The sequence below is a fragment of the Microcaecilia unicolor genome, chromosome 8 (genome assembly GCF_901765095.1).
Source record: "Microcaecilia unicolor chromosome 8, aMicUni1.1, whole genome shotgun sequence".
Taxonomy (NCBI): Eukaryota; Metazoa; Chordata; class Amphibia; order Gymnophiona; family Siphonopidae; genus Microcaecilia; species Microcaecilia unicolor.
Genome location: NC_044038.1, coordinates 120,854,267 through 120,876,582, shown reverse-complemented (window position 1 = coordinate 120,876,582; position 22,316 = coordinate 120,854,267). Strand labels below are relative to the sequence as shown.

Here is a 22,316-nt window from a genome sequence, read left to right as displayed (position 1 = left end):
GAAAATGGCAGATACAAGGTATACACAAGAAGTAGCACATATGAGTTTATCTTGTTGGGCAGACTAGATGGACCGTGCAGGTCTTTTTCTGCCGTCATCTACTATGTTACTATATGAGTTCCTATATAACAAAGATATATGGAATTAAAATACATAATACATTATTCAGCATTAGTAACCTGACTTCAAAAATGCAGACTCAAATGTATTGCGTCTTTCAATGCAAAGCCTATTATTTTCTGAGACAATCAGTTGTCCCTTGAAGCCACAATATTTGGAGTAAACAAAGTTATATGTGTGTCACTCCAAAGGCCAGAATGTATGTCATTAGCACAGCTGCAGCCCACGATTTCAGTTTAAAAAGGAGTTTTTATCTGAGGAAAGGGGCTGCTTTGTTGACATTCCATCCAAGGAGCAGAATGTGCTAAAGCAGACTGAACATCTGAGGAACAAGCTGCCACCTGCTAGAAGTCTGCATCAGGTTGTATGTGTGCCATGTACTTTTAAGTGCTGTGGGCCTCTTACTTAGGAGTCCAGTTAGGTATTTATCTGAATTTACTCTGAGCTGTTTCTAGGATAAGGCTTCCCGTGTCTTTATTCTTGCCTTCTTTGCACATTATTCTTGCTACTATTGTAAAGAAATGCACACTCTATTTTTATAATACTTGGTTGTGGAGTTAGTTCTTTCTATTATTTAGGGCGTAGTGAGCTTGGATCTAAAGACAAGAGGGAACACGTTTGCTTCTGACACTTCGTTCACTAAGGTTGGTATTACCAGAGATCTATTCCTGTTATAATTTATGATGTCAGGTAACCCAATAACACCCCAACAGCATTCCCAACATTTCTTAGTGTTTCTAGCACAGTTTTAAGCTTTTTCACGCGGGTCTGTTAGCAGATAGAAGTAGAAACTCTTTACAAATCCTGATGTTTTAAATCATTTTACCTTTAACCACTGAATTTTCTGTAGACAGAAATATATGAGAGACCTGTGACTTCCTGTGCTATCAGCAAAGATGCTACAAATGCACCTGCTGAAAATTTGGGTATGTGCTCTGAAACTGTCTAGTACCCTCCTTTTTAATTAACTTGTCTTTTATTTTGTATATTTATTTCTGGTGAGATTACCCCTTTTTCTCTAATATTGTTTGTCCTCATGATTTTAGAAAACCAGTGCCTGACCTTTTTAGAGGGACATCTACTTATGTTACTGACTGCTATGAACCAGATATTGGAGGCATATAATAAATTCATGGTGCACATTAAGTTGTATACTATAAAAGAGGCTTAGCACATTTGCAAAATGCTTGTTGAACATACCTAGAGTTGGTCCCCAACACTGTATATGTTTGCCCCTGAAATGTTAAGTAGTAGTAGTACTTATTTATTTATTAGGATTGTGGTTAGTGGGAAGAGCCTGAGCGGAAGACTGAGCAGCTGGAGAGAGAAGATTTTTTCACATATTGACATAAAGCTGATTTAAGAGCCACTTGACTGTGTTTGCTTCCTCTAAGAGAATTAAAGACAGGAGGTTTTTGTGCCGGTGATGAATGTATGGGCCTCCCTAAAGTCGATTGAGGAATCGACAAAGGAGTAACCTATCATTTGTTTGAGGCTTTTCCTCCTACAACAGTAACATCGCTAGATGACTTATTCAAAAGTAGATACCTATGCAATTTGATTACTTTGGTGAACAGAGTGATACTCTACAAACTCTAGTTACATATTTAGATTAATGGTATACTACTTGCAATGACAACTCAATTTGTACTAAAACATTATAATTGGTAGTGAAGGGTAAGGCAAAGTTGTAACATATAGATGAGTAAGAAAGTAGGAAGAATTAGAGAGTAAGGTGACTAATTCAAATGAAGTTAAAGGTCAGAGCAGTACGAGTCCTGGGGGGGGGGGGGGGGGAACATAGAAAACAAAGTAGGTTTATAAAATATTGATGTTCCAGAATGTTAAAACTGGGCAGTTAAAAATGATGTGAACTGAAGTATGGTGAGATGGATTGGAGTGTACTGTATGGTCCATTTTGTTTTATGTCTCTTAATATCTGTATTAACTGTTAAAACTTCATGCAAATAAAAAAAAAAAAGAAAGTAAGGTGACTGATTTGAAGAAAGTTTCACGTGAGGTCAGAGAGATGGTTAAATATTATCTCAGCTAGGGTAGGAGTGGATAAACATGTCCCGCTGCAGTATGTGCAGCCCAAGTCAATCCTTGTGTGTGTGAGTGAGACTAACAAGTTAGTTACTTCTTCCGTTAAAGGCTTGGTTGAAGAGCCAAGCTTTCACCTGCTTCCTGAAGTACAGGTAGTCTTGTGTTAAGCGGAGCCTTTCAGGCAACGCATTCCAGAGTGTGGGGGCAACTCAGGAGAAGGCTCGCTTGCGGTTATCACATCGTGTAATGTCTTTTGGAGAGGGTGTAGTTAGTGAAAGTCCTTGGGAGGACCTTAGTGTCCTTGGCGGTGAGTGGAGGATCATCCTATTCTTCAGATACTCGGGGCCATTTCCTTTCAGGGCCTTGAAGATCAGACATAGAGTTTTAAATTTAACCCTGTATTGTACTGGCAGCCAATGAAGCTTTTGCAAAAATGGTGTGATGTGGTCACATTGCTTGCAACCTTCTACAAGTCTTGCTGCTGCATTCTGAATCAACTGGAGCTGGTGCAGGCCCTTTCTAGTCAGACCATTGTATAGTGCATTGCAGTAATCCAGTCTTGATGTTACCATGGCATGCACAACTGGGATAAGATTTACCTTCTCGATGTAAGGAGAGAGGCAGCGTAGCTGTCGCAAACAGTAGAAGAAGCTCTTGAAGGTTGCTTGGATTTGGGGAATCAGTGTAAGTGTTGAATCTAACTGTATTCCAAGGTTCCTGACTTGTGATTTGAGGGGGAGTTCATACTTCCCAAAAGGGATTTTGATGTCAGGTATGTATCCACTTGTGTTAGGGACCCAGAGAAGCTCGGTTTTACTTGGGTTCAGACAAAGTTTGTTGTGTTTAGCCCATTCTTGAATTGATGTTAGACAAGTGATCAGTTTATTCAAGGCTGTAGGTAAGTCAGGTTCAGTGGGTATGAGTAGCTGCACATCATCCGCATAGATGTAGAACTGAGTGTCCATTGACCGATTCAGCTCAGCCAGTGGCTTGAGGTAGATATTGAACATAATAGGTGACAGTATCGATCCTTGTGGTACCCCGCAGGTCAGTGTCCATGGTGATTATGAGTTGCTGCCATTCGTTATGGATTGTTGCCTGTCTGATAGATAGGATCTGAATCTAATTTTGTAAGACTTAATTTGTGTGTGTACATATATTTCTATATATATAGCTATATATATCTATCAATTGATAGACAGTGTCACAGGTACCTGGGCCACTTCAATTCAATTCGAGTTCTTGTATACCGCTAATATCCTCTTTCCAAGGCTCAGTGCGGTTTACATTCTAGGTGTAACAGAAGCAGAAACTATTAAGTGTATGCACGAGACAAAAGAACATTATAGGAAAATCTAATGGATGATATGAGGGGACAGACTTCGTAACTGATTGTTATGAAACAGTCTTTGGAACGAGAAAAGATTTTTGCCTCTTCCAGAAGCTAAGGTAACTATTATCTGTTCTGATGGCAATAGGTAAAGAGTTCTGTGAGGTAACTCCAAGAACAGGGAATAGAGAGCCAGAGATCCTCTGATATCAGATTGCCTTATGAAACGGTGTCGCTAGCGTCATTTGTTCTTTCAGTCTGTTAGACTGGGCCAAACATAGTGAAGCAGTTCTAGTTAGCAATTCAGATGTAAAACCCTGTAACATAGTAGATGACGGCAGAAAAAGACCTGCAAGGTCCATCCAGTCTGCCCAACAAGATAAAATTATATGTGCTACTTTTTGTGTATACCTTACCTTGATTTCTATATGTCATTTTCAGGGCACAGACCGTAGAAGTCTGCCCAGCACTACCCCCGCCTCCCAACCACCAACCCATCCTCCCCCCACCGGCTCCGCCACCCAATTTCGGCTAAGCTCCTGAGGATCCATTCCTTCTGAACAGGATTCCTTTATGTATATCCCACGCATGTTTGAATTTCGTTACCGTTTTCATCTCCACCACCTCCCACGGGAGGGCATTCCAAGTATCCACCACTCTTTCTGTGAAAAAATACTTCCTGACTTTTTTCTTGAGTCTGCCCCCCTTCAATCTCATTTCATGTCCTCTCGTTCTACCACCTTCCCATCTCCGGAAAAAGTTAGTTTGTGGATTAATATCTTTCAAATATTTGAACGTCTGTATCATATCACCCATGTTTCTCCTTTCCTCCACGGTATACATGTTCAGGTCAGCAAGTCTCTCCTCATACGTCTTGGAACGCAAATCCCATACCATTCTCGTAGCTTTTCTTTGCACCGCTTCAATTCTTTTTACATCCTTAGCAAGATACGGCCTCCAAAACTGAACACAATACTCCAGGTGGGGCCTCACCAACGACTTGTACAGGGGCATCAACACCTCCTTTCTTCTGCTGGTCACACCTCTCTCTATACAGCCTAGCAACCTTCTAGCTACGGCCACCGCCTTGTCACACTGTTTCGTCGCCTTCAGATCCTCAGATACTATCACCCCAAGATCCCTCTCCCCGTCTGTACATATCAGACTCTCACCGCTTAACACATACGTCTCCCGTGGATTTCTACTCCCTAAGTGCATCACTTTGCATTTCTTCGCATTGAATTTTAATTGCCAAACCTTAGACCATTCTTCTACCTTCCGCATATCCTTTTTCATGTTTTCCACTCCCTCCTGGGTGTCCACTCTGTTACAAATCTTAGTATCATCCGCAAATAGGCAAACTTTACCTTCTAACCCTTTAGCAATGTCACTCACAAATATATTGAACAGAATTGGCCCCAGCACCGATCCCTGAGGCACTCCCACTACTCACCTTTCCCAAATCCGAGCGAACTCAATTAACCACCACCCTCTGTCATCTGTCTGTCAACCAGTTCCTAATCCAGTTCACCACTTCGGGTCCTATCTTCAGCCCGTCCAGTTTATTTAAGAGCCTCTTGTAGTTTTAAACCTGATTCTTTCTGATATGAGAAGCCAGTACAGTTTGTTACGACAAGATGAAACACTAGTATATCTATTACATTTGAATATTAGTCTGGAAGCTGTTCTGTATGATCTGCAGTTTTATCTAACATTGACAATTAATACCAAAAAAATAAGACATTACAGTAATCCAGGTGTATGTAGCTGTCTCATTTTGAATAAAGATTTCTTCCATAGTTGGTTAATATGTGAGGAGAAAGTGAGTGAGAAGTCAAGTAAGACCTCTAGCACTCTGGCTTCTGACTCAACTGCAAAGTTTTGACCATCAGACAAAGATATTGAGGATGGGACCACAACTCTATGATTCTGGAACCACAGTATCTTGGTTTTCTACGCATTCAATTTCAGTTTATTGGACAGTGTCCGAGTACTATTAGCATTCGTGCCAACTGTTACTAACTCAGGTCTTTATTTGAAGAGGTCACTGGTAGGAGAAGCAGGATGTTATTAGCGCAGGATAGCAGAAGTTCGCTGAGTCCCAGATGTATTGAGCCAAGGGATGACAAAGAAATTGTACAGTATAGGAAACAGCGGGGATCCCTGAGGGGCCCTACAGTTCGGAGACCAATAGTTGGAAAGTTGATTATTTTAACAAAATAGCTTCGGTTTGAAAGGAATTCGCTGAACCATTTCAGAACAGTACCTGTTACTCCTATCTGTTCCAGAAGTAATGTGTGATCAATCACATCAAATGCCGCCGAGATGTTGAATTGGAGAAGTATTACTTGATCTCCTTTGCATAGTTGTTATCTGACATATGTAGTTAGAACTAGCAGCAAAGTTTCCGTGCTGTGTGCCGGTCTGAAGCCAAATTGTGACCAATGCAGAATAGAAAATCACACCAGATATAAAGAGAATTGTTTGCTAATGTAGATTTCTAATATTTTAGTAAGAAGTGGTATGCTAGCCACTGGATGGTAATTTGCAGCCGATGCTACATCTAGTCCAGATCCCTTCAACAGAGGAGTGAGGTCAATTTTGCCCATATCTAAAAAGAGAGCCAGATTTTAACAGTTCGTTGAGATTGTCTATTAACCAATGAACCGCCTCAATAGGGATGGATAGGAGCAAAGATTTTTGACAATGGTCCAGGAAGAAGTGCTAGTGAACATTTCAACAGTGATCTTACATCCTCAAGTGCCAGTTCTGATGCTTGAGGCTGAACCATGGATTGGACTATTTTTTTTCCATTGGAGTAACTTTAGAAAGCTCAGACCTAATTTGAATGATCTTATTGGCGAAATGATCAGTTAGTTCTTTGGCGGATGGACATGTCTGATGTGTATAGTCACCAGGATTAGCGGAAGTTAGGCTTTTAACTGAGAAGATTTTTTAATTGCCAAGAACCTCAACATTTTAGGCTGTTATAGTACTATCTTTTGGAATCAGTAACCTTCTTTTACAGCACCGGAAGGCAGACTTCCATTTATCAGTAGTGTCTTTGTTCTTTCTCTGTTGCCTTTCAAGGTGTTGACATACCAGTTTCAGGTTGGCTAATTCTTCTGAAAACCATGGAGATTTTTGTCTTGACATTATAAGTAATAACTGGAGCAATTTTGTCTAGCACGGCCTTCACCTTAGTATCCCAGAAGGATTTAACCAAGTCTTGTGTAGGATTCCAAGGGTTAAGGGAATCTCTGAGCTCAGCCTCAGACCAGAAAGTGATCTCATTGATTTTACCTCTGATAGATGAGATTGAAAGGCTTGTGCTTGGTTGTGCTCAACATACATATATCAATAGTAAAATCTGGCCAGTACTTTGTCCTTCCCCCAGATTCTCCTCAACAGGAGTTCCAGAGAAAATTTTACTTGTAGAGGGGGGCTCTAAGAGCAAGTACAGCAGCAAACAAATCTCACTCCCTGGAAGATATTTTCCCCCTGCAGTTCTCAAAGTCTTTATGCTCCACCCAGCAGGGATGCACCTGGGGGTTGGCCTTTCTTCCCATTCTACCTAATCCCCGGGATTCCACTCTTTATGCCCCAGTAGGCTGTCAGACTCCTGAAAGTCCCATAAAATGTACTTTATCACCAAAACAAAACATAGATGTCTTCCATTATAATGGTTCCATTATATATTCCGGTTCTATCAAAATAAACTTTACTCCTCAATAGAATTCATTTCTTCCATACAAACAATAGGGCACATGCTCCTCCCCACATTCTTAGGGCTTTTTCTTAAATACATAAAATACTGGTTCATGCCCCTCCCTTGCTTCTTATAGGAGTTTTCACTTTCTCTGGTGGCACAACTCTTCAAACACACAAAGTTATCCTCTTTAAGGCTTTCTCTTATGCAAGCCTTTTCTTCCTGTGCACTCTTTTGCATTAACTAGTGACCTAATTCCAAGCCAGGTACTCTTCTCTCTTTGCATGCAGTACTCTAATTACTCTTTAAAAATGTCTTTCTGTGTAAGTAGCTGTGTCCCTTGCATAGCTAAAAGGACTGGCTCCTATTCCAACTTTTCTTACTCTCATGCAAACAGCATACCTCTGGGGAGCATGACCTCTTGCCACCTCTCCCTTATTCTTTAACTGTACCACCATATTCTTGGGCTTCTCTTCTGCCCTGCATCTGTAGCTCCTGAGAAGCCAGTCTTTTTTCCCTTCTCTTACTTGGAGCATTTTCTCTCTCTCTGAATATAATGACTGTGCTGTGGGTTAAAGATTCAGACACAACCCTTTCAACAACTGGAGAAGACTGCTCATCAACCACCTTACTTTCCTTGGTTTGAGAACACACAGCTCCACCCTTTCTTTGCAGCACGGAAGGGTTGCTAAAGAGGTACACTCTTCCTTGCTTGCAAGGCTTTATGACTACAATTCCCCAAAAAACTGTTTCCTCTCGGCTCGCCTTCATACCCTATCCCCCCAGGGATTCCTTTCCATGGCTGGAAACATCTTCTCCCAGAAAAGAACAGTGAGGCTTCTGTGTAAGATAAGAGAATAATGTATGTATATATATATATATATGTTTTTATTAGTTCTACTGATCAATGTAAATTATTTATTATTGTATAATTTGATATTTATGTTTGTTCTGTATTACTTTAACCTTTATAGTTTTTTTTTTAAAGCCTTTGTGTTCTTTCAATTACTTACATTACTTATGCTATGTTTCAGTAGTAACCCTTGATGTAGTCCCTAGCAGGGCAAAACATGGCTACATAAGGTTTTTAAAAAATATCTTGATATAAAGAAACCTTTTCTTCATGATCTGCAGATTGATGAGGCAAGACTTCCTTTGGCTAAATCCATATTGACTATCCTATTAAACCATGTTTGTCTACATATTCATTAATTTTATTTTGTAATAGTCTCTTGTTTTGCTTGGTACTAACACGAGGCTCACCAATCTGTCGTTTCCCGGATTACCCCAGAAATCCTTTAAAAGACTGGCATTTACTAACTGTAGATTAGAAATTTAATTTTTGAGTTCTTTCAGTATTCTGGGGTATATACCATCTGGTCCAGATTTACTGCTTGTCGATTTGGCCTATTACATCACAAAGTTACATCTCCCCTCAGCCGTCTTTTCTCCAAGCTGAAGTGTCCTAGCCGCTTTAGCTTTTCCTCATAGAGAAGTCGTCCTATCCCCTGTATCATTTTCATCACCCTTCTCTGTACCTTTTCTAATTCCCATATATCTTTTTTTGAGATGCGGTGACCAGAATTGCACACAGGTGCACATGTGGTGCGGTCTCACATGGAGTGGATACAAAGGCATTATAACATCCTCATTTTTGTTTTCCATTCATTTCCTAAAAAAACCTAACATTCTATTGCTTTCTTAGTTGCTGCTACACACTGAGCAGAGGGTTTAAACGCATCATCACCGATGACACCTAGATCCTTTTTCTGGTCGGTGACTCTTAATGTGGAACCTTGCATCACGTACCTATAGTTTGGGTTCCTCTTTCCCACATGCAGCACTTTGCCCTTGCTCACATTAAAAGTCATTTGCCATCTGGATGCCCAGTCTCCCAGTCTCGTAAAGTCCTCTTGCAATTTTTCATAATCCTCTTGCGATTTAACAACTTTGAATAACTTTGTGTCATCAGAAAATTTAATTACCTCGCTAGTTATTTCCATATGTAGATCATTTATAAACATGTTAAAAAGCAGCGTTTCCAGCACAGACCCCTGCGGAACCCCACTATCTACCCTTCTACTTTGAGAATACTGACCATTTAACCATACTCTCTGTTTTCTATCTTTTAACCAGCTTTTAATCCACAATAGGACATTAATTCCTATCCCATGACTTTCTAATTTCTTCAGGAGTTTCTCATGAGGTACTTTATCAAATGCCTTTTGAAAATCCAGATACACAATATCAACCGGCTCACCTTTATCCACATGTTTACTCACCCTTTCAAAGAATCATTACATAGCTATTGATCAACAACCCACTGCTGGTAAGATGTTTTCTTTTGATATATGAATATCAGTCTGAGGAGGCTTTCAGTGTTAAGACAAATTTAGCATTTGTACCTGACTTTATTAACACACAATAATAATAAATCAGACAGCAAGATTTTTTAAATATCATGGTAGACACATGTTATGCAGCACATATGATTTATTGGTTTATTAATTATTTGATATGTCACCCTTAAGTGGGACCATCACAGCAGTCAAGAATACATTAAAGTAAAATAGAGTGATAAGGGGCAAGTAAGTATAGTAAGAACTGCAATATTTAAAGGAAATTAAGAAAGGAGAGTGTATATTGTTGCCATGTCTGCAGAGCTAAGGTTTCAGGTTTATTAAAATTTGATATACCGACCTAGAGAGAAAACTCTTTCAAAGGGGTTTATATAGTATAAAAACACATATAAGGAAGGTTAAAAATAAGAGAAAGAAAGCAAGAAAGGAGGGAGAACTCCTAATATTCCTGATAGTTGGTCAACATTACCACTCACTGCCAGCAAAATGGAGACAGATGCTAGGATATCCCAAAACCCTCACCAAAAGATGTCTTAAGGGCAATTTTAAATTGTTGGAATGAGGGTATCATGTGTAGTTGAGAAGCATAGGATAAGGCTTGAGACAGCTATTTAAGGCAGTTTCTCAAGTCCGGTCCTGGAATAGCCCTTGCCAGGTTTTCAGGATATCCACAATGAATATACATGAACTTGATTCACATACACTGCCTCCATTATATGCAAATCTCTTTCATGCATATTTATTGTGGATATCCTGAAAACCTGACTGGCAAGGTGTATTCCAGGACCGGACTTGGGGAACACTGGTCAGTTTGAATTTGCAGACACACTTTCTGTAACATAGACGTATGCCGACTTAAAATATATAGTATCCCCTTCATTCTGTAACAGATTACCAACTGCACATTTTTTTTTAAATTCTTTATTTATAATTTTCTAATTTTACAATCACATAACATGACTGCAAAAGCAGTAACTGAATTTTACAAAAAACTGAAAAAGAGATATAAATCTAGGAGGTGTAACCTCCTCTAGGTAAATACTTTCATTTATTTAGTCCACTATTTAAGTGAGGCAAAACACAATGCAAAAATTCAAAATAAGAAATATTATAAACATACGAGCAGGAGAACTACTAAGCCCACAATTGAATTTAACAGCATTAGCCTACAGGATTGTTCTGATTAGAACGATTCTCTTCCTCCTTAAAGGCAATAAAACTTTGCATTTTCTTTGGATTGGTAAACATATAGTTAACAGAGTTAAGATAAAGAAAGAATCTGCAGGGAAATTTCAATAGGAATGTTCCTTTCAAATTAAGAGTCCTCTGCTTTAAACCCAAAAACTCACGCCTTCGTTTCAAAGTCTCTCTGTTTAAGTCTGGAAACATTTGTATTCTGGAACCAAGAAACAATGCCTTCATATGTTTAAAGTATAAACAGAAGATGTTATATCTATCAGATTCAAACACAAATGATACCAAAAGAGTGGTAAGTTCAGTAATTACTTCAAGGGAACTTTCAAGAAATTCAATTAGATTCAATCCCTGTTGTTGTTGTGTTGAAGTTCCTTTTCCTGTAATATATTGAGCCCGGGTAATTGGAGGATATGCTTCTTTCGGAATAGCCAGAATTTCATTAAAGTATTTCTTTAACATAGCGAGAGCCAATATAATCGGAGATTTCGGGAAATTAAGCAGTCTTAGGTTTAATTTTCTGGCATTATTATCCAGGTATTCTAATTTCCTGTTAACAATCTCCCTTTCTTTCGTGGCTGCCCCTGCAAAGGTTTGTAAGGATTTTATTTCGCCTTCTAGCTTTAGAATTTTTTCCTCCTGTTTTTGAACAGTCTCAGACAAAGATATATAGGTCTTTTTCAAACCACTCATTTCTTCTGTAAAAGTTTGAGTTACCTGGAGGAGAGAGCCGGTCAGCTCTTGAATCGCATCCCATAGGGTGTCCAATGTCACCACGTTCGGTTTTTCTCTTCTCTTCCAGGTCACGGTAGCAGGCCCCAGGGAAGGAAACGGTGTCTCCCGTCCTTCACAAGATAGTAGCTCTGGGGTAGAAGTAGCAGGGGGGCCTCCTCCAGATAACAAAGAAGCAATCACCACTCCGGGTTGTTCTTTGATCTGCTCCTCTGCTTGTAAAAAGCTGCTACCCGGTCTGGAAGGTGTCGTGCTCGAGGGAGAGCTCAAAGAGATCTCCTCTATGCTGTGGGCTTCCCTCTCTGAAAGAGAGAGGGAATGTCCGTTCGCAGTGGGCGTTGGAGTTCCCAGTGCCTGAGTAGCAAACATCGTCAGTGTAGTCTGGCGAAGTACGGGGTTCCCTCCAGGGGTTAAGGAGACCTGCCCCCTGGATTTCCCTTTTCTTTTCCCCATGTAAACGGGGAAGGAAAGACCGCTTCCGCCGACAATCCACGACAGTTCAGGAGCTCAGGTACTTGCTTCTGCTCAGGACGCCATCTTGCCTCGTGTGTCAGGTATCTCAACTGCACATTTAAGTTATAGAATGCTTGCATTTATGCACGAGAGTGTTACAGTTACACAGTGACTGGGTGCTAAGCAGCATTCTGTAACCTTGTTGTTCAATTTGCTTAGCTACCTAATATAAGGGAGTGTGCCCAAGAGGGACATGGGTGGGTCCCACATTTAATCACGTAACCGGGGACGACCATCTCTAAGGTTGACCTAAATTTCATGATTTGGGCGTCCCTGACTGTAGTATCAAAACAAAAGATGGACGTCCATCTTGTTTCGATAATACGGGTTGCCCCTTTACAGGGCTGTCCTTAGAGATGGGCGCCCCCGTTCCATTATCCCTCTCTCTGTCACCTACGAACCTTAATGCAATATAACTCTGTATTTCTCATTCCGGAAATGGCGATCGCCATTACGGAACAATGTAAGCCACATTGAGCCTGCAAATAGGTGGGAAAATGTGGGATACAAATGCAACAAATAAATAAACTTACAGGATACTGTAAGTAGCACACTAAAGTGCCACATTTAGGAGCACACGTTTACACTTGCTTTTGACGTGACTTAAGTGTGCACGCCTATATGTTGGCATGTAAATATTGACTTTACTCTAGTATTCTATAACAGAATCTGGGCACCCAGATGATGTTATAGACTTAGCACTTAGCCCGCTGCACCTTGGCATCTAATTTTTGACAACCTTTATAGAATTGACCCTATGTGTCTACTTATGTGTTCCACCCAGTACACACAGATTTTATAGGTGCATATGTGTCAGGACCTATGTATATGCATACTACCTCCTTTATAAAATAGCTCATAAGTACATAAGTAATGCCACACTGGGAGAAGACCAAGGGTCTATCGAGCCCAGCATCCTGTCCACGACAGCAGCCAATCCAGGCCAAGGGCACCTGGCAAGCTTCCCAAACGTACAAAATTCCTGGAATTGTGGATTTTTTCCAAGTCCATTTAGTAGCGGTTTATGGACTTGTCGTTTAGGAAACCGTCAATCCCCTTTTTAAACTCTGCCAAGCTAACCGCCTTCACCACGTTCTCCGGCAACGAATTCCAGAGTTTAATTATGCTTTGGGTGAAGAAAAATTTTCTCCGATTTGTTTTAAATTTACTACACTGTAGTTTCATCGCATGCCCCCTAGTCCTAGTATTTTTGGAAAGCGTGAACAGACACGTCACATCCACCTGTTCCACTCCACTCATTATTTTATATACCTCTATCATGTCTCCCCTCAGCCGTCTCTTCTCCAAGCTGAAAAGTCCTAGCCTCCTTAGTCTTTCTTCATAGGGAAGTCGTCCCATCCCCGCTATCATTTTAGTTGCCCTTCGCTGCACCTTTTCCAATTACACTATATCTTTCTTGAGATGCGGCGACCAGAATTGAACACAATACTCAAGGTGCGGTCGCACCATGGAGAGATAAAACGGCATTATAACATCCTCACACCTGTTTTCCATACCTTTCCTAATAATACCCAACATTCTATTCGCTTTCCGAGCCGCAGCAGCACACTGAGCAGAAGGTTTCAGTGTATTATCGACGACGACACCCAGATCCCTTTCTTGGTCCGTAACTCCTAAATGCACAAAACTCATATGGATGTATATGCCATTTTTACATGGGCTTGGTGCAAAAGATTTATAAAATTACTCCATTTATGTCAAACTGCTCATTCCTTGTATAAAATGTTGATTTTTCTGTTGAATAAAGCAGAATAAGAAAATCATATTTACCATACGAATTCTTTTTTCTTCCTTTAGTTGATGCCAGATCTCATTGTACATTTCATCCAACCCTTGGCGTAACTGTTTATAAGTATCCAGTTCTAGCTTTGTATCCTCTTGTCTTACCTACATGTAACAATTTAATGTATTTGACAGAAGTGTTAACATTAATACTTTAAAATTATTATAAACAGTCTTTTGCTAAACAACTCTCCCAAGTTTCACATGCAGAGCCAGAATACAATCCATAATTAAAAGGTGTATTAGCCACTTTAAATGAAGGCCTGTAATCATGTGCCCTGTAGTGGTAACAGCACCATTTCCATACAATCAAATATATTTCATTCTTCAAGAACATAAGAGAAGCCATACAGTAAGACCAATGGTCCAGCCCACTATCCTGTTTTCCAAACAGTGGCCAAGCCAGGTCACAAGTGCATGGCAGAAACCCATTTAGCAGCAACATTCCATGCTACCAATCCCGGGAAAAGCAGTTGCTTTTGAGTCAGACATGGGGAACCAACTGCTTTCCCCGGGATTGGTAGCATGGAATATTGCTGCTAAATGGGTTTCTGCCAGGCACTTGTGACATGGCTTGGCCATTGTTTGAAAACAGGATAGTGGGCTGGACCATTGGTCTGACTCCATAGACATTTTCTCCAGGGATCTGTCCAAACCTTTTTTTGAACCCAGATACGCTAACTGCTGTTACCACATCCTCCGGCAAAGAGTTCCAGAGCTTAACTATTTGTTGAGTGAAAAAATATTTCCTCTTATTTGTTTTAAAAGTATTCCCATATAACTTCCTCAAGTGTCTCCTAGTCTTTGTACTTTTGGAACAAGCAAAACAAATCAATTTACTTCTACTTGTTGTACATCAGGATTTTGTAGACCTCAATCATATCTCCCCTCATCCATCTCTTTTCCAAGCTGAAGAGCTCTAACCTCTTTAGCCTTTCCTCTTACAAGAAGAATTCCATCCCCTTTATAATTCTGGTCGCTCTTCTTTGAACCTTTTCTAATTCTGCTATATCTTTTATGAGATACGGTGACCAGAACTGAATGCAATACTCAAGATGAGGTCGCACCATGGAGCGATATAAAGGCATTATAGTATTTTTGGTCTTATTCACCATCCCTTTCCTAATAATTCCTAGCATCCTGTTTGCATTTTTGGCCGCCGCCACACTCTGAGCAGAATATTTCAGCGTACTACCTACGACGACACCTAGATCCTTTTCTTCAGTGTTCACCCCCCAAGGTAGACCCTAGCATCAGGTAACTATGATTTGAATTATTCTTTCCAATGTGCATCACCCTGCATTTGTCCACATTAAATTTCATCTGCCATTTGGGTGATCAGTCTTCTAATTTCCTAAGGTCTTCCTGCAAAATTTCACATTCTGGACACTAGCATTTTTAGCACACGCTAACGCTAGAGACATCCATATATTCCTATTGGTGTCATGTGCTAATTTTTAGTGTGTGCTAAAAATGCTAACGCACCTTAGTAAACAGGGCCCTAAATTTCTTCTGCCGTTTGGATGCCCAGTCTTCCAATTTCCTAGGTTTTTCACAGCTGCATGTGTTTTAAGAACTTTGAATAGTTTTGTCTCATCTGTAAATTTAAACACCTCATTTGTCGTTCCAATTTCCATATCATTCATAAATATGTTAAATAGCATTGGTCCCAAATACAGGATTTTGTTCAACACTAATAGAAAATTTAGCTCTTCAAAGTTTCCAGGTTTATTCAGGATTTGATATACTGCCCAACTGACAATCTAGGTGGTTTACTACCATAAAATAATATTCAGAAATGAAAAGAACACCATTCATAACAGAATAGGAAAGCAGAGAGAGGGAGAAGAATGCTATTAGAACAGTGATTAAAAGTGACACAGATAATGCTACTTCAGCCAGCCTAACTCTTGTGGACTTTTTTTTAAATGTACAATTTTTGTGCAAGTTAAAAAGAAACAATATCAGCAAGTAAAATATTGTTACTACAATGGCCTTATAGATCTAAGTTGGGATCTATAAACTAAACATTTTCTCCTATCTTGGAGGTAATTTTAAGAACCAAAGTATATGAGAAGCTTTTTTTACATATATACACCACTATAGGTATGTAAAATGCCTATCATACACTTGACCAAAAAAAAGGGGGGTTATTACATACACTTCTAATATCCAATAGCCACAAAAAGTAAGGAACATTATTGTCTCCCTGGTAACCAAGCCAAATCCACATTAATCAAACAATCACAACACATGCTCAGTACATTTTGCATAGAAATTGAACCGTTATCCACGATATCGGCTTCATCTTCTTCCCAAAAAGTTACCACACAGATTAAGCAGATGAACTCTAAATTAAAGGAGTTAAGGAGTCTATTAAACAAGCCAAAATAAAAAAAAATTTCAATGGGATGAAAGGGATTATCAATAGAATTGAGTTTACAATTGGTTCCGTCCACTACAGTGAAATATGGTTAGTGGTAAAAAAAAGTGATATTTGACAGTAGCTCTTCAAGTTCTGAAGTAGAGAGGTGTGGTAGCCATGTTAGTCCACTTTTAAAGGTAATAAATAGAAATAAAACAAAATAAAACATGGAAAAGAAAATAAGATGATACCTTTTTTATTGGACATAATACATTTCTTGATTAGCTCTCGAAGGTTGGCAAAGAAGCGCAACCTACGATAACTAATCAAGAAATGTATTAAGTTATGTCCAATAAAAAAGGTATCATCTTATTTTCTTTCCCATTTTTTATTTCGTTTTATTTCTATTGATTACAAGTTCTGAAGAGAAGCATTCTCATGTACATTTGGGGACATGGGGGTTCTAACACTGTTTAGCCTTTTTTGGAACCTTCAAAGGGCCATGATCATTTAAAATTTATGTATCAGCAAAACTCTTGCAATATTAGAGATCCTTTTTTTCAACCACACCAGCCGTTTACACGGTCTCAAAAATAGAAGATGTGGTGATTAATATCTCTTCAGTATGGTTGTCACAGTCTCAAATGAGTGTGCTACAGAAAGGTCTTTCATTTGTGTCCACTGTAAAAATGGACATGTTTTCTGTACATGAATATCTGCAGTGGGGGTTTTTTTTTTTTTTTTTACTTTTGAGATTTAAAAAGTTATTTTCTGGCGTACAACGATGATACTCATTTTAGACTTCCAACTCATTGTCATTGGTTACCTCTAAGCCCTATCAATTCAATAATTGATGTCTTCCATTGCTTAGCTTTACAGGGTATTGAATCTAAGTTGGTCTCAACTCGGGTCTCTCTAATTTGTCTTTTATTGAATGTAAGGCTTTATGCGAATTAAAAGCTAGTTCTACTACTGTAATAAAGCCTGCTGTCAAAGGTGGCTCAATAGTTGTGATGGACTACAGCAAAAGCAAGTATCTTTATAGTATCATACTTAAAGTGTTATTTTTTTTTTACTTAGTTTTTTATTGAAAAGCAAAATAATCATTACAGAGAATACCAAAATACAATCCACAATATTATAACTTCTACACTCCCCTATTCCTACCACCCATATCCACTTCCTAAAACAAAGTTAAACTTCATTCTCCACATTGAGATACCTTTGCAGAGGCAGCCATAGTGTCTCTCACACTGGAAGGACTGTAGGTAGAGAATTCCTGCTCAGCTTAGAGGGAACAGTGGGTATCATACAACATTGTCTACATGACAGTTATAGTGCTATCACTGCATGACCAGGTCAGGCTGTTCAGTTTTGTTTTGTTTTGCAACTGCTTAACTTGTCCCCTTCAATTTTTTTACCTATCAATGTTTACAGGAAACAGAACTTCACAAAAGCGAATGCTACATACCTGTAGAAGGTATTCTCCGAGGACAGCAGGCTGATTGTTCTCACTGATGGGTGACGTCCACGGCAGCCCCTCCAATCGGAACACTTTACTAGCAAAGGCCTTTGCTAGTCCCCGCGCGCTCATGCGCGGCCGTCTTCCCGCCCGAACCGGCTCGTGTTCGTCAGTCCCGTATGTAGCAAGACAAAACAAGGGAAGACACAACTCCAAAGGGGAGGCGGGCGGGTTTGTGAGAACAATCAGCCTGCTGTCCTCGGAGAATACCTTCTACAGGTATGTAGCATTCGCTTTCTCCGAGGACAAGCAGGCTGCTTGTTCTCACTGATGGGGTATCCCTAGCCCCCAGGCTCACTCACAACAACAACCATGGTCAATTGGACCTCGCAACGGCGAGGACATAACTGAGATTGACCTAAAAAATTTACCAACTAACTGAGAGTGCAGCCTGGAACAGAACAAACAGGGCCCTCGGGGGGTGGAGTTGGATCCTAAAGCCCAAACAGGTTCTGAAGAACTGACTGCCCGAACCGACTGTCGCATCGGGTATCCTGCTGCAGGCAGTAATGAGATGTGAATGTGTGGACAGATGACCACGTCGCAGCTTTGCAAATTTCTTCAATAGAGGCTGACTTCAAGTGGGCTACCGACGCTGCCATGGCTCTAACATTATGAGCCGTGACATGACCCTCAAGAGCCAGCCCAGCCTGGGCGTAAGTGAAGGAAATGCAATCTGCTAGCCAATTGGATATGGTGCGTTTCCCCACAGCCACTCCCCTCCTATTGGGATCAAAAGAAACAAACAATTGGGCGGACTGTCTGTTGGGCTGTGTCCGCTCCAGGTAGAAGGCCAATGCTCTCTTGCAGTCCAATGTGTGCAGCTGACGTTCAGCAGGGCAGGAATGAGGACGGGGAAACAATGTTGGCAAGACAATTGACTGGTTCAGATGTAACTCCGACACAACCTTTGGCAAGAACTTAGGGTGAGTGCGGAGGACTACTCAGTTATGATGAAATTTGGTGTAAGGGGCCTGGGCTACCAGGGCCTGAAGCTCACTGACTCTACGAGCTGAAGTAACTGCCACCAAGAAAATGACCTTCCAAGTCAAGTACTTCAGATGGCAGGAATTCAGTGGCTCAAAAGGAGGTTTCATCAGCTGGGTGAGAACGATATTGAGATCCCATGACACTGTAGGAGGCTTGACAGGGGGCTTTTACAAAAGCAAACCTCTCATGAAGCGAACAACTAAAGGCTGTCCTGAGATCGGCTTACCTTCCACACGGTAATGGTATGCACTGATCGCACTAAGGTGAACCCTTACAGAGTTGGTCTTGAGACCGGACTCAGACAAGTGCAGAAGGTATTCAAGCAGGGTCTGTGTAGGACAAGAGCGAGGATCTAGGGCCTTGCTGTCACACCAGACGGCAAACCTCCTCCACAGAAAGAAGTAACTCCTCTTAATGGAATCTTTCCTGGAAGCAAGCAAGATACGGGAGACACCCTCTGACAGACCCAAAGAGGCGAAGTCTACGCTCTCAACATCCAGGCCGTGAGAGCCAGGGACCGGAGGTTGGGATGCAGAAGCGCCCCTTCGTCCTGTGTGATGAGGGTCGGAAAACACTCCAATCTCCACGGTTCTTCGGAGGACAACTCCAGAAGAAGAGGGAACCAGATCTGACGCGGCCAAAAAGGAGCAATCAGAATCATGGTGCCTCGGTCTTGCTTGAGTTTCAACAAAGTCTTCCCCACCAGAGGTATGGGAGGATAAGCATACAGCAGACCCTCCCCCCAGTCCAGGAGGAAGGCATCCGATGCCAGTCTGCCGTGGGCCTGAAGCCTGGAACAGAACTGAGGGACTTTGTGGTTGGCTCGAGATGCAAAGAGATCTACCAAGGGGGTGCCCCACACCTGGAAGATCCGTCGCACTACACGGGAATTGAGTGACCACTCGTGAGGTTGCATAATCCTGCTCAACCTGTCGGCCAGACTGTTGTTTACGCCTGCCAGATATGTGGCTTGGAGCACCATGCCGTGACGGCGAGCCCAGAGCCACATGCTGACGGCTTCCTGACACAGGGGGCGAGATCCGGTGCCCCCCTGCTTGTTGACGTAGTACATGGCAACCTGGTTGTCTGTCTGAATTTGGATAATTTGGTGGGACAGCCGATCTCTGAAAGCCTTCAGAGCGTTCCAGATCGCTCGTAACTCCAGAAGATTGATCTGCAGATCGCGTTCCTGGAGGGACCAGCTTCCTTGGGTGTGAAGCCCATCGACATGAGCTCCCCATCCCAGGAGAGACGCATCCGTTGTCAGCACTTTTTGTGGCTGAGGAATTTGGAAAGGACGTCCCAGAGTCAAATTGGACCAAATCGTCCACCAATACAGGGATTTGAGAAAACTCGTGGACAGGTGGATCACGTCTTCTAGATCCCCAGCAGCCTGAAACCACTGGGAAGCTAGGGTCCATTGAGCAAATCTCATGTGAAGGCGGGCCATGGGAGTCACATGAACTGTGGAGGCCATGTGGCCTAGCAATCTCAACATCTGCCGAGCTGTGATCTGCTGGGACGCTCGCACCCGCGAGATGAGGGACAACAAATTGTTGGCTCTCGTCTCTGGGAGATAGGCGCGAGCCGTCCGGGAATCCAGCAGAGCTCCTATGAATTCGAGTCTCTGCACTGGGAAAAGATGGGACTTTGGATAATTTATCACAAACCCCAGTAGCTCCAGGAGGCGAACAGTCATCTGCATGGACTGCAGGGCTCCTGCCTCGGATGTGTTCTTCACCAGCCAATCGTCGAGATATGGGAACACGTGCACCCCCAGCCTGCGAAGTGCCGCTACTACAGCCAAGCACTTTGTGAACACCCTGGGCGCAGAGGCGAGCCCAAAGGGTAGCACACAGTACTGGAAGTGACGTGTGCCCAGCTGAAATCGTAGATACTGCCTGTGAGCTGGCAGTATCGGGATGTGTGTGTAGGCATCCTTCAAGTCCAGAGAGCATAGCCAATCGTTTTCCTGAATCATGGGAAGAAGGGTGCCCAGGGAAAGCATCCTGAACTTTTCTTTGACCAGATATTTGTTCAGGGCCCTTAGGTCTAGGATGGGACGCATCCCCCCTGTTTTCTTTTCCACAAGGAAGTACCTGGAATAGAATCCCAGCCCTTCTTGCCCGGATGGCACGGGCTCGACCGCATTGGCGCTGAGAAGGGCGGAGAGTTCCTCTGCAAGTACCTGCTTGTGCTGGAAGCTGTAAGACTGAGCTCCCAGTGGACAATTTGGAGGTTTTGAGGCCAAATTGAGGGTGTATCCTTGCCGGACTATTTGGAGAACCCACTGATCGGAGGTTATGAGAGGCCACCTTTGGTGAAAAGCTTTCAACCTCCCTCCGACTGGCAGGTCGCCCGGCACTGACACTTGGATGTCGGCTATGCTCTGCTGGAGCCAGTCAAAAGCTCGTCCCTTGCTTTTGCTGGGGAGCCGAGGGGCCTTGCTGAGGCGCACGCTGCTGACGAGAGCGAGCGCGCTGGGGCTTAGCCTGGGCCGCAGGCTGTCGAGAAGGAGGATTGTACCTACGCTTGCCAGAAGAGTAGGGAACAGTCTTCCTTCCCCCAAAAAATCTTCTACCTGTAGAGGTAGAGGCTGAAGGCTGCCAGCGGGAGAAATTGTCGAATGCGGTGTCCCGCTGGTGGAGCTGCTCTACCACCTGTTCAACTTTCTCTCCAAAAATATTATCCGCACGGCAAGGCGAGTCCGCAATCCGCTGCTGGATTCTATTCTCCAGGTCGGAGGCACGCAGCCATGAGAGCCTGCGCATCACCACACCTTGAGCAGCGGCCCTGGACGCAACATCAAAGGTGTCATACACCCCTCTGGCCAGGAATTTTCTGCACGCCTTCAGCTGCCTGACCACCTCCTGAAAAGGCTTGGCTTGCTCAGGGGGGAGCGCATCAACCAAGCCTGCCAACTGCCGCACATTGTTCCGCATGTGTATGCTCGTGTAGAGCTGGTAAGACTGAATTTTGGCCACGAGCATAGAGGAATGGTAGGCCTTCCTCCCAAAGGAGTCTAAGGTTCTAGAGTCTTTGCCCGGGGGCGCCGAAGCATGCTCTCTAGAACTCTTAGCCTTCTTTAGGGCCAGATCCACAACTCCAGAGTCATGAGGCAACTGAGTGCGCATCAGCTCTGGGTCCCCATGGATCCGGTACTGGGACTCGATCTTCTTGGGAATGTGGGGATTAGTTAGAGGCTTGGTCCAGTTCGCCAGCAATGTCTTTTTTAGGACATGGTGCATGGGTACAGTGGACGCTTCCTTAGGTGGAGAAGGATAGTCCAGGAGCTCAAACATTTCAGCCCTGGGCTCGTCCTCCACAACCACCGGGAAGGGGATGGCCGTAGACATCTCCCGGACAAAGGAAGCAAAAGACAGACTCTCGGGAGGAGAAAGCTGTCTCTCAGGAGAGGGAGTGGGATCGGAAGGAAGACCCTCAGACTCCTCGTCAGAGAAATATCTGGGGTCTTCTTCCTCTTCCCACGAGGCCTCACCCTCGGTGTCAGACACAAGTTCACGGACCTGTGTCTGCAACCTCGCCCAACTCGACTCTGTGGAGCCACGTCCACGATGGGGGCGTCGAGAGGTAGACTCCCTCGCCCGCATCGGCGAAGCTCCCTCCGCCGA

General features: G+C 42.5%; 1 protein-coding gene across 6 annotated transcripts in view; it reads right to left on the bottom strand.

Annotated features, from left to right (window-relative positions):
- RUFY1 (RUN and FYVE domain containing 1) overlaps window positions 1-22,316 on the bottom strand; it is a 744,748-nt gene that overhangs the window by 365,697 nt on the left and 356,735 nt on the right. For all 6 annotated transcript variants that reach the window (XM_030213172.1, XM_030213171.1, XM_030213174.1 and 3 more), the window contains one exon: window positions 13,796-13,912. In XM_030213172.1, coding sequence (XP_030069032.1) covers window positions 13,796-13,912 — 117 coding nt within the window. The remainder of the gene's footprint in view (window positions 1-13,795; window positions 13,913-22,316) is intronic.